The following is a 13,950-nucleotide window of genomic DNA, read 5'->3' on the forward strand; positions in this document are numbered from 1 at the left end:
GATAAGCCGTCTATTGTTCACCCTCAAGAAGGTCCGACCCTCATTAGTGCCGCTCGGCTGCACTCAGTGGGGAACCCAATACCACAAATCAATCTTTTAAATGAATACAAATATTTGGTAATAATTGTTTTATTAATATTCACCTTAAAATTTCAATAAATTTGGTGTAAAATTTGACAAAAATCGGCCATTTTGACCGATTATTAATACAGTACCAAATACCAATAAAGTAGTACATTCATTGATAATTAAATAATAGGTAAAAATTAACCGATTTTCGTCAAGCTTTACCCCCCTGCTGTGCGCTATGTCACAAAAGCTGATAACGACATGGGTGATTAGTAACCATGGCAACTTGTTGAATGCGTGATGAAGGGAAACCCAAGAAATAGAAGAACCAAGAGAAAGAATAACGACGTTGTTATCTTTATACCCTTTTTACAATTTCCGTTATTGTTATCTTTATGTAAGATTTTATGATTTAGTTTTATAGGTTTATAAAATAATTCTTTTTGACTACGGGAATATCAATTTATAATTTATCAACGTGCTTCTCTTCTGAAACAGCAATACCGGATGCATAATAAAGGTCAATGACCTAAAATATCACGATTGTGCAATTTTGTATTTTGATGTTGAAATTAAAATCACGGCAAAAGTTTGTATATAGCCATGGTCCCTATAGTTTAATCATTTAATATGTACACAATCAATGCTAAATAATCGTGGTTAGTTCTAACTTTATTTTTTATTATTCAAAGTTTCTACACAGTAAGACAATCCAAAGTCAAACCGGGCAATGAATACCCAAAAAACAACGTATCTTGTCCTGTGATTGGAATACCACTCGCCGCCGGCCAGTCCTTTAGGTTTAGGGAAGTAGTGCAAGTCTATATATAGCTTCAAGGTCTTACCCACCCCTTCCCCTCCGGTCCTACTTGACTCACTACCCGCGCTCCTTTCGAGGTCATTGCCCAACCCCTCGCACCCTTATATTGTGTTGCCTTTCTATTGTTTCTATTCTGACTTTTTTTCGGGAAACATTAAATCTATTGTTTACGTAACATCACAGTAGTAGGCTAGATTTTTCTTCTTTGAAACAGTACTGTAAAAAAACTATTACACAGCGCCCCTAGTATCAAGAGCGAGACAAGCACGAGTTGACTTTCATTTGACCATGGTAGTTCTTTTCTGCTTTATGTCTGTTCGTTCCAGACGAATCTAATCGTAAAGCAAAACAGCCGATAAGGACTAAACTAGTTATCAGTATTGCATCATACGGCTTCTTTGCCGTTTGCTGTTAGGTCGTTGGAAACGTATTGCTGTAATTTTGTCCTGGGAAAGGGAAACTAATGGTGGCTATGGAGATTTAGTTTTCTGTCCGAAACGTCAAAATATTGTCTATCCGAAAAAGTCGGATATATAACGGATAGTGTCGGATATCGAATTTGGGCCCGGTTCGGATACGGATACCCGAACCGAACCGAATCCGACCCGATTTTTCGGATATCCGCACACCTCTAACTTATTTAGGACTTAGTACTTATAACTTATTTGTACTTAGCAACTTTTTTGTATGACACAAATGTATATGTATGTATATGGAATCTCAGTGTACTCACTCACAAAGCAAATCATGCATACAACGTGCATGACACCACAACAAACACGATGATGCGTAGATGTTAATCTCCTGGAGATTACAACTTTTAGTGGAACTGTGTTACACACATAAAATAGATATTATATGATTTTCCCATAGGATTTTCCTCCAATGTTGAAAAGCTGTAAAGTTTTATAAATAAATAACAGTTGCAGTTAACCCTTCGAGGTCGAATTTTTTCCACATTTTCCGGCGAATTTAGATTGCCATTCAAGCAGTCAGGAAAATGGCGCCCAGTGACCTATACTCGCCACTCAACCAAAAAAAAACACTTTTTTGAGTTTTGAATTTTTTTTTTTTTTGGGTCCTTATAGGTCGCCATTTTTGAGCAGTCGGCAAAATGGCGGGCGGCGACCTATACTCGCCATTCGACCGCAAAGGGTTAATACTGTAAGGTTTGTGCTTCTAATGATTTAATTTTGTTTGCAGTTCAAAGGCCTGATGCTACTCCAGCCACCAATGCCATTGAAGAACTTTCAGAAAACGGCTCTCAGGATGCTCTCAGCAAGGAAGTGGGAACTAAGCAGGTCTGTAATTTAAAAGATAGGAAATAATCGTCTTTTTCGCAATTCCAATATTGCACTTAAATCAGAGCGAAAGTTTTATTTAAAGTTGGATTCAATTACAGTGTTGACAGAAATCTAAATTATACCTTTATTAACTGGTCACATTATTGAGTATTTACATTAGTTCTCTCCAAGACACAGGATTTTAAATAAACAATCTTCTTCAGCCATCTTTTCCTCCTACTATCTTCTTCCTCAATCATCTCCTTTGTGACATAACATTTCCCTTTGAGTCAGATAAAACAATGGTAACTAAAAACAATGTTCCAGCAGCGAGAGTGGATACCTACGAAGGATAATTTACTTCCTCACAAGAAACAACCAGCTGATGACTTCATTCAACAGGAGAATTCCTTTTCATCTTCTGACTTTTCTGCAGGTAGGTTTTAATTCGGTTGAGACATTAAACACTACTATAACTGAATACTTAATACACTATAGAAATACTACTATAAAATATTTTACAATTAGTAAAATTCTTAATCAAGAATTGTTTAGTACAACAAAAATCTTTAAGTTGCTTTGTATTGATTTATTGTTCCTACAGGTTTGGAAGATCAAATTTTCTTTAGTAAAAATAAGAATGGCTTCACATTTCGGTGATCATTTACTCTTAGTTGGAAAATATTTAAATACCTGTTAAGTAATATACAGTATATTGTAGGGATAGGCGGATCCAAGAAAATTTCGGTTCCGGATCCGGATTTTGAAAGATTTGGATCCGGATCTTCGAATCCGGATCCAGATACACACTGTCATAAGGGCGGGTTAAGAAAAAACTTAATTAACAGAATGCCAATTTATATAATACTGTTTTAAATTAAATTGGTAATGTTTAAAGGTTAATATATCTGATATATAGAGTAATCTCCAGTTGAGCCCATAATTCCTCATTTTTTGTGGACACTAAAACTTTTCAAAAGCATAAAATTAAAAACTTTGTGCTAAGTTTGCACAACCACCAAAAGGGTAAAGGGTATCTGTGTATATTTTACTATAGTTCGATCTTGAGTATGCTATATCGTGGTTTTTGTGTGCAGCATCCAATTTATTTATGCCTGGATCACCCCTTGCTTATCTCTTCCTCAAATTTGTTCCAGGTCCACAGTACTGATAGCCGGGTATGTGAAATTCTACAGGTAAAATACCCTGTGTCTGTGTACAATAAGATTATCTGTGTACATACAGGGTGAATAAAAAGTCGAGACTCCCCCATCTAATATTTTTCTAAGTTAGAACACAGCATAGTCTTCTTGTACACAGACACAGGGTATTTTACCTGTAGAATTTCACATACCCGGCTATCAGTACTGTGGACCTGGAACAAATTTAAGGAAGAGATAAGCAAGGGGTGATTCAGGCATAAATAAATTGGATGCTGCACGCAAAAACGACAATATAGCATACTCAAGATCAAAGGATAGTAAAATTAGATCAGTGGCTGACAGCTTATTAGCTTGGGAAAAGGTAAAAGCTTCAGACTCTAGTATTGGTGAGAGAGCTGCCCCCTGGGCAGTTACTAACATAATGAAAACTAAAGCAAAACTTGGTGGGGGAAAAGGGAAGACTTCAAAAATTAAAAAACAAATAAGAAAGAAAAAACCTGTTGGGAAAAAGAAAAAAATCCTAAATGTGCCTGCAAGTGGAAAAATAAAAGTGGTAAGTGGCTCTATTTGAGACCTTATACGGGATCTGTCAGTCAAAGTAAAAAAAAATTACTCATAGGAAATAATTGAAAGACTTCCAGAAAACCCATTTACTAGTTTGGATATAATAAAACTTGCTGCTGATTTAAAGTTTCCTTATTTTAGAGGAGTCTTCTTGTACACAGATTAATGATGGGCGAGACTAGATTTTTCACTTCGAGACGAGACGAGACAGGATTTTTTTTAATTCCTGCGGGATGGGATTTAATGGACAGTTATAAAAAAATTAATATCAAAGAATTGATATGGCAAGGCCATGTCTCAGTGTTTGTCTCTTGATGCAAATAACAAGGGCATGTATCTTGCCGTACCGAATCCGACCCGATTTTTTTGATATCCGCACACCTCTAGATTTTAGTTTTGTACCTTGATGATTAGCTAACGGCCCATAATCTTGTCTCGAAAATATCCTGTTAGTAATTCAATCCTGCCCGAAGCTGAAAAAATGAAAAAAATCTCGAAGTTTCGGGTCTTGTCCATCACTAACACAGATAGTCTTCTTGTACACAGACACAGATAGTCTTCTTGTACACAGTCACAGATAGTCTTGTACATGGATACAGACAGCTTTGTGTTAAAATTGGGGAAAAATTGGTCTTGTACATGGATACAGACAGCTTTGTATTAATAAAAAAATCGGGAAAAATCGGATCCTTCAAAACCGGATCCAGCCAAATCCGGAATTTTTCGGATCCGATCGGGTGCCGGTTCTAGCCGGTAGTCCGATATCCGGATCCGACCATCACTAGTATATTGTACAATTGTACGTATGGTGGTATATCATTGTTACAATGTGTTTGTGCAGCCGTAGAGCGGGGAGGGATCAGCGTGGTGGTTATCGGAAGTGCCTACAATGCATCAGTGGACCACTGCAGTACCGATCCTTACCTTCCTCCCCATAACTTCAGCTGTGCGGAGTCCCTAAACAATTATCTACCTGATCCAAACATCACCTTGCATTTCAAGTACGTACCTTAAACATTTGCCACATGTCACATTGATAGCTACCAATTTTGCTTAAGAGGCATGCCTGTTCTAGTGACTTGTATCCTAGAGGATTGAGTCACTCGTTACTCTTAGCTGTCACCCAGTTGTTCAGAGCCAACTTAAAGCTGTAGGTCAACTTTATCATGGTAAAAATAACTTTTCAGTTGGTATTGTCAACTGGTTTTTGCAAGAAAGTGTGACTATGAAGAGCAAACTTTCCCTTTATGTTCTATGTTTGATTTCACATCTTTCACATAAAACTTCAACACCTCAAGAGTAAAATTTGCTATATTCGGTAGTAAAAACCCTCTATTTATAACTGAACGGGGCCTAGTTTCCCTTCAATATGACACATAGTCAGTTATTTAGCTTTTTATGTAATTTGTTTGGAATGCATGCCAATAATACACATAATATTTTTCATTATATTTTACTTGACTGTGTACCTAAATGAATAAACACTACCAAGGGTTGATGAGGCACTATTTCTGTGTCATGTACCTTGGTAGATAAACTTGTTTGAAAAATCGAGGTTAAAAAATAATGTATAAAAAGATTTCCCTATTAGCTAGGATTCCAAGAAAAAGGTAAAAATTTTGTGTTCTTAGCGTGCTACAGAAAAAAAGCATATTAATAGTGAGGAGATAATAAATAGCTTTAAATGTCTACTTGAAAGTCAATTAAGAGATTATAAAACTTAGACGTTGTGTACCCGATCAGGTGCATTATAAGGTTAAGTGCACTGCCTGAACCTTGTCAGGTGTATCACATTATTTATACATGTTGGTTCAGGTTCATTCCTGGAGGCCGAGTGCACTTCTGCCGAGAGACGAGGGTTCACAAGTGTTCATGGACCAATCAGGGGGTGCCTACAATCGAGCAGATTGCCAATGATAGGTTCAGAGTTGACGTGGGTCACTCATTGGCTGTCATGCTCATGTTCCGACTTCCCTACTCAGACTCCTCAGCCCAGGTTAGTGTCAAATCGTCCTTTGCCCATGAAACGTTTGGAACATTAAGAGTCCTTGGAGGCTAGCAGCCATCTTGGATAATTCAAACAGCTGCTGTAGAGATATTTATCGTCCACAAATATTTTTCAAATACCAAAGTGAGTGTAATTTAAATAGGCCTATCTAGTAAACTGTGAGATTAGATATTTTCTTTTAGTTTTGAATTGTTCTCCAATGGAGTCCATGGAAGCTAACAGCCATCTTGGATTTGCCCGCCAAAAGAGCAATGGTAATTTTGTTCATTTCAAACAGCTTCCATTTGTCAATGAGTTATTTACCACCTCAAAATATTTTTTTCAAATACCAGAGTGATTGTAATTTTAAAATATCTAGAAAACTGTGAGATTAGAAATTTTTCTTGAAGTTTTTTAATTGTTTTTTGAGTTAGAACGTCTAGGCTCCAAGGACTCTTAAGTCTAAATTTCATAAGATCCTAAGCATAAAACTCTTCACCATGTTTTATAAATATTGTACTCGGACAGTGTGAATCTGTCTGATACTTTATCTTGAACATGAAACAGCTCAAACTGTTATTTCAGACAATTTGGCATTGATTTCTTACCTTAGGACATTGGCACGGTGCAATGAAAATGACATTAATGCAAACAAAATTCACTTTCACCACAATTAAATTATATGAACAGTACACTATTTGGAATAAAATTACCTTTGAATAAATTGTAGGAAATTATTTTCTCAAAAGGTTATTGTTTATAAATGATTGCATCATTGTTTTACATAACTGTTGGATGAGACAATCTCATTTATAGAAACTTGTGTAGGATAGGAATCAATATTTCTTGGGATAAATCTTCATAATAATAAATATAATAAAGAAAATTCCCTTCAAAACCCAAAATTAAAGGTGCGAGAGCCTGAAAATCTGAGGTTGGAGCAGATTTAGAGTTGTGCTTTTGGAAATCAACTGTAGTCTCGACCTTTTTTCAAGCTAAGTTTTTTTATATAAGTTTGTTGTAAAAACAAATAATAAATTAATGATATTATTATTTGTTATCTGTCTCAAATATTATTTTCTAAATACTGTTTGATCTTTTAATCTAGAGTTAAATATAAGTAAGTTCATAAAAGGATGATGAAACAAGGAACCCAGTTTATAATGAATGTGAAAATTTTTCATTTTTTTCAAAGCCAATATTTTTTCAATTGTTGCTATCATAAACTAGGAATACAAATACAAAAATATATTCTAATAATGAATAACTAAACTTATAAGGAATTGAATTTTGATTAGAAATAAACTTACTAACCCATTACCATTGTAATTATTTTTTTATTTTTTTAATACAGGTTAATGTTTTAGAATCAATAAAGATATTTCAAAATTCAAGGAGGATGAAATAGATGAACTTTGTATTTAAGATATTTAGTCCAGAAAAAATAGTTTTATTTCAATAAAAATATATGAGTAATATATTAGATATTTTATGTTTATCACAAAAGAACATCTCATATTTAATATATAACTAACACTTTCTTTGTGAACACTTGAAAAAGGAACATTTAAATTTAAATGCCACGCTTCAGTATACAGTCAACAATGGCTAGTGTTTAGTCAGAAGTTGAGTGTTTACATATAATCCTTGATAGTGGTACCATGGTAACCATCTCCTGCGGCCTTGTGACATCATCTTTGTCTTCCGCAATCACAGCACATTCCTTTTTATTATGATCCTGGGATCCCGAATACCAGCCAATTTTTGATACCTAGAAATCCCGGGATTGGTGACTTTCAATCCCGGGATTAACGGGACTGCAAAACCTATGTTTATATTGATTTTTTTGTGAATTTGATGTCTTTTACTTACGGAAAATTAATAAAAATACGTCTAATAACACTTGAAACACATACTCTTTATTTTTAGGACGATTATATGAAATGGTATAAGTAATTATATTTTTTGATTGGAAAATTTAATTATCAATAACGAACGAATGTAGGCCTAAATATATGTTTCAGTTTTTAGACGATTTGGATTTACTTTCTGTAAATGTTATTACATTAGTTTTAACTTAATTACAGTAGGCCTACAAGTTATTTTGAGCTTTACTTTTGACATTAAACGTAAACAACGCAATTCGTGTAGCAAACATAACATTGCAATCGGAAATTTAAGTATTATTTTCATTGAAGCCATCAAATATAACTATAAACTCACGATTATAATCTCATTATTAAGATTGCTTATATTTAGGGTCTATAACTTTATCATCGTATTTGGTCATTAGTGTAGTGATTAAATTTCTTACAATCTAAAATTACGTTTTTCATACACACGCTACTACATAAGCAGATGGTTTATTGTTTTACAGTATATTATATTGTTTTATTGCTGTCAGTCAAAATAAAATTTTTACGCTGCTACTTGTGATTCTTCCCATTTTATCTTTTTCTCTCAGCTATCTTTAATCTATCTATTAGCGTGACGTATAGCCTACGTGCGAGTGCGGTTGCTCGTGATTTTTTAGATGTATTTATTATATTCTAGAGTGACATATCAACATTTATACACTGAAAATAAGAAATACGAGCGATGAAAGTTCCGCGTGGTTATATTTATTTACTTAGAAAACGGAAACATTGCTCAGTGTAACACTGGTAAGGCCAGTTTAAAACATTAAAGTACTCAACGAGGGGACTTCTCGCTCATTTAAAATGGCTAAAAAGTTAAAATCATAATATTATATAATCCTGGGATTGATCCCGGGATCGGCTGAGACGAATCCCGAAATCCTGGGATTGGATTGAAGGCCCGGGATTGAGACCCCTACTTTTTAGGCAGTGCTATAGATGTCGCCATCCTCTTCCGTGATTGTTTTGTTGGAATCCTCATTTTTGTGGTATTAGAAATTTTTCCATTATTCACTCAAGTTAATTTAGGTTCTGTGTACGCTTTTCAATCTGCATGTAGGTACTAATTAACTGTCGTAGAATAAAAGTAGTCATTATAATAGAATAAGTGAATAGTAAATTGTTCAAGATTGGTCGGCTGTTGGAATGTGAACTTGTTATTAGTTAGTGATTTATTGTTTGTTTTGACTCTAAACAATTACCCAAGATAACAGCAGAAGGTTGTGAAGCCTAAACAATGTTCATGTTCATGTAAGATATATTGTAAATATATTTGCTGTACTCTGATTTATTTGCAGACTGTCTGCAGTGAGCCTGACAAGAGGATTGGAACTTCCTTTGCAGAATACAACTTGTACCTATACAGGGCCTGCCAAGGTTAACATCCGTCCTTCCGTCACCTTATGTAATATCTTTGCATATCAGTTTGTCTCATTTTGAAACCAGATGAGACATTTTGTTGCATTTATGTGTATTACGTTACACATTCTCCATATATTATTTTTTATTATGCATTTATTTTTTGTAATTCCTTTATTACATTATAATATTGTGTTCCTGTTTGTTTCTACGTTTGTTATACCCTAGGCTGTACATACTTTATTTCAAAACAGTAAGTATTTAAAGTTTATTCGGCTTTTCAGAATCTCATTGGTCCAATTGACACCTCTAATTGGAAAAGCTCTTGATAATTCCCACAAAAATGTTTTATCTTATGATTCGTTTTGCTACATCATTGTAAATATAAAGACCAAGTACAAAATGTTAAATAAAGATATTACTGTAAGGTAAGTGAATTTAAAGTTAGTCACATTAGTTCAAAGAGGTTTTGTTATCTATAGCCTACAGTGTCAAGAATCAAGTTGGGAAAACTACATTTTCCATGCCATAACTGTTTCCATTTCTCTAAAGCTTTTTTCAGTTTACAGTTTATCAATATCTATGCATGTATATATCTAACTTTAATTTATCACATTTTAGTTAAAATTTTTAATTCCCATGCTAAATTCATTGAATCCATTACATGGATACTATCAGTTTTTGTTTCTGATTTATACATGTGTGCATATAAAACTGCATACAATATTATTAGATATTTTCAAACGCAATTTATAAATGATATTTAATACAAAAAGTAATTCTAGAGTAGTATTTTCTTACGTGCCCATGTAAAATTAAACCTAGCTAGTTATCAAGACAACAAAGTCAAATGAGCACAACTAAATCCATATGTTGGAGTATTTTGCTACTGGTAGAGTTAGATATGTGCATGTTCTGTTAGTTAAATGTACCCATTGCATTACGGTATTACAGTAGAAATCCAATTATCCGAACCTCAACTACTCAAATAGATTTTGACTGAAATAATAGAAATCAAGAAAATAATAGCAGAAGAGCGTGTAGCGATAATAATAATACCCCATTCTGTGACAGTAGCAATGTGAGCGAAAATACTCACGCTGTTACTTTCCCGCTCAATATTATTGTTTAAATACGTCAACTCACTTTGCTCTAGATTTTCTAACAAGCTAACCCACATTGAACAGTGAAATACATACACTATACTATATTTAAAAGAGCAACTGTATGTACTGTATCCAATTTAACTTTTGTGGTGCAATTTTATGATGAATATTTTTAATACAGTTCACATACTTTCTATTCATTACATTTATAGAAACTTTCTCAATTTAATTCTGATTTTTAAAATGCATGTTTATGTTTTTCCCCCAAGGTATACACAATTAACTGAATATCTGTATATCCGAATCAGCCAATCCCAAATCAATTCAGATAATCGTAGTTCTACTGTCTTCAGTTAAGAATTTCTGTGTAATTTACAATAAACTAGCGAAACTTTCTCCAATAAGTTAGTGTTTTTAACTAAAGTTTAACTTTTATTAGTTGTAATAATGTTTTTAGATTTGACAAATCTTTGTCTTTATCTAAATATCAAACATGTTATACTTAGCAGTAGCATTAGATAGTTTTGATAAATGTTTTTATAACTAAATTGGATTTTTCTTTCACAATCATTTATCACATAGAAATATTTACTTAGAAAATAATAGCGTGTAAATAAATGTTGATTTACATTTTGAATTAATTTTAAAAAGCAGAGTATATACCGTTGTCTTGTTTACAACTAAACAGTGTGTCTTACACGTTGCCTTTTGAAGTTTGATCGTTTGTTGTATATCTACGGTAATGAAACCAAGCAATAAAGTCTTACAATCAGAAATGACAATTATGTACATGTTAATATACATAATAAACAACCTATTATAATCAACTAAGTATTTTATACTGCTATTTTGCAGTATTTTCAACTTTTAAAAAGACGTCTTTGGCTAAGTAGGATTTGGAGTTATCATGTGATATTTTAAATGAGTTATACAGCATACTTTAATGTAGATTTTCCTTTTAGTGCTAAAAAAACTGGTCTAATAAATGTGACTTTTAGTGGTGTCTAAGTTATATCATAAATATTCATTGTAGTAGTTGTTTGTTGTTATTCAGAAAGTTCTGAGGCATTTTTAGATTTATCTACAAAAGTTAAGTATGAGTTTATGCATTAGATGTTAACTATGTACGTACAAAATAATACTTTGCATTTCATTTTCCTAATATTGTTTGCAATTATAATAGAAAGTAACATAGAATGTGATTTTGATAAAGATCTTAAGTGTTTTTTTTATATTTCTACTAGCATTTTAATTTAAAGCCAATTGATATAAACTGTTTGGTTTTGAATGCTAAATGTATAATGTAAAAAGTTCATGAAACAATTCCAAACAAAACATTCCTTTAAAAAAGAATCTTTCATAGTCACACGGCTACCGATTTTACTTTGAAGAAACCAAAATCTTAATGTTATAACCGTAAAATTCTAAAATTAAATTGAACTTTTTTTTTATATTCAATTTAACTGAAGTATTTGTGAAATATATTTAGGTAAATGTACAATTTTTACATGAAATGAGTAATCTAGTTTTGTTAACTGTTTGGATTAACAATAACGTTTAAATTAGAGCAATACACAGAACTAAAGCAATAGATTAAAATTTATTGTAAATACTAAATAATCATGAATATATTTTCTTTAGTCGTAATCATCGTTATTAGTAGATACTTAAGCTATGTGTGCTTTAGTGGTGAAGTAATCGGTTTCCTTTATTCCTTCCATTTATCAAGCTGACAAATCATCTTGTTTGGATTTGTAAAATCTAAGGAATCTCATCCATATTTTCTTTAAGTATTTTAAAATTTAATTTACTTGTCTTTCCATTTTACAAGGGTACCTTCTCGCTTTAAGTTCCTCCTAAGTTGTTTAGTATTTCATGTTTATACTAGTAGCCAATTAAGGATTAACATCAGTTTAATCTAATATATTGTATGGAGTTTAAACATTCCATAGGTGTCATTAGTGGTAAGCAAGATGTATGGAGATGGCTTACTGTAGTGGACATGTTAATATTTTGTTGTTTACATTTTGTGTTTTTGGATAATTTTGTCAAAAAGTCAGTAAATATAAAATTTGTGCCATTTTACTGATTGATACGAACGTCAATGTTACGAATCGAAAGTAAGCTTATGACTCAGCAGTATATGATTATAGAAATAAACAACTAATATTGCAATCAATGTCTGATTGTCACACAACAGAGCATCAACAAACACGCCACTAGTGTTGGACTACAAGAGGACACAACAGAGCGTTGGACTACAAGAGGCCACTTTTGAAATTAAATTTTTGTTATGTATGTATTAGATTGTATATATTTCCAAAAATGGAAACTTCACATAGATGTTCCTTTATTAGATGCATTGTGTGTTAAAGAATTTCTTTTAACCTAAAAATTCAACTTGTGGTTAAATTTAAACTTTCAACAGATATGATATTACTATATTTTTATTTGGTATTTCTACGTGTTACATATATATTGAGCTTATAAGATAATCACTAAGAATATGTAATATTATAGTGGATAAAAATATTCTATAGATTTTCAAAATAATTATTGTCTGTGGTACAAATGTAAAATGTCAAATAAAAAGTGCTAAGAGAGTTATTAGATTTGTGTTTTTATTAATCCAGCCAAATAAATATTTTATTTTAGTTCATTGTAAACAATGTGTCTACATCGTTGTAACTACATATTGTGTCTGTAGGCACGGTAACTTGTAAGAAATTATACTATTTAGATTAAATTACGTATGAAACATGCAATGCAAGCAACATCTGCTTGATTAGCTTCCAAGATATGATTACGGAATGAAAGGTTTTGTAATGAGGTGGCTCTGTAGCCCAAAAATTGGTATGACTCATAGATGCAGCCTATAATAACAAACTAGATAAAATATACACTTTATGTTCTAATTATTAAAGTACCTATACAATTAGTGTTTGTACTTAGTTTTTAGTTTCAAATCAAACTTATTTTTCTTCTGGAAAAGTATTTACTAAAAAAAAGTGAACAACTTAATAGCTAAGTCGTACGAACAAAGTCATATAACCAAAAAGTACATGACACCATAGACTAACCAACACAAGTAGACTTCTCATCCCATTGTAAATTTTGAAGCACGTTTTTCGTGTCTAGTTCATGTACGGTGACACTGGGCGCTAGTTTCGACGACATTTTGTTTCTATTATTTTAGGGTTAATTTCTTGATTTGTGCTTTACTGTTTGGTTATATAACTAGGGGAAGTGTTATTGTTTATGATTAGATCGTACTATTTGGTTCAACTAGGTTTTAAATGACGGGAAACAAATTGTGAACAAAACACGACCTCTACATAAACCGTACAGCACTAACAATAAAATTGTCTTCAGCTGATCCTTAAGGATGAGAAATCTACTAAAGGAGTATGTTTTATCTATGATGACACCTATCAAATGAAAACATTTAATTGTTAATATAGTAGTAAATGGTATAGGAAATCTGTATTTGCAACAAACAATTTTATTCGGTATACATAAACAATTTTATAACTGCATGTGCTTAGCATTGACAAAGTCATAGCATAGTAAAATTATAGAAGAAGTGTTAAGTAATCAACATGCCAGTATTAAAGAAAATTATTTATAAATATTTGCAAACCTAAAATAATTACAAACTAACAAGTCATAACAACGAATGAATC

At 32.5% G+C, this 13,950-nt stretch overlaps 1 protein-coding gene across 6 annotated transcripts in view; it reads left to right on the plus strand.

The window, feature by feature from the left end:
* The window catches only part of LOC128997987 (myelin regulatory factor-like protein), an 83,149-nt gene extending 70,275 nt beyond the window's left edge, over positions 1–12,874 (plus strand). For 5 of the 6 annotated variants that reach the window (XM_054423876.1, XM_054423881.1, XM_054423879.1 and 2 more), the window contains 5 exons: positions 2,093–2,190; positions 2,500–2,608; positions 4,741–4,900; positions 5,715–5,895; positions 9,101–12,874. In XM_054423876.1, the coding sequence (XP_054279851.1) occupies positions 2,093–2,190; positions 2,500–2,608; positions 4,741–4,900; positions 5,715–5,895; positions 9,101–9,184 (632 nt within the window). In that variant the 3' untranslated portion in view covers positions 9,185–12,874. The remainder of the gene's footprint in view (positions 1–2,092; positions 2,191–2,499; positions 2,609–4,740; positions 4,901–5,714; positions 5,896–9,100) is intronic. The other variant, XM_054423877.1, reaches the window with a different exon arrangement.
* The last annotated feature ends 1,076 nt before the right edge of the window (positions 12,875–13,950 follow it).

This window comes from Macrosteles quadrilineatus, unplaced genomic scaffold (genome assembly GCF_028750875.1).
Source record: "Macrosteles quadrilineatus isolate MER2022 unplaced genomic scaffold, UCM_ALF_1.0 Scaffold_7__1_contigs__length_78375512, whole genome shotgun sequence".
Classification (NCBI taxonomy): Eukaryota; Metazoa; Arthropoda; class Insecta; order Hemiptera; family Cicadellidae; genus Macrosteles; species Macrosteles quadrilineatus.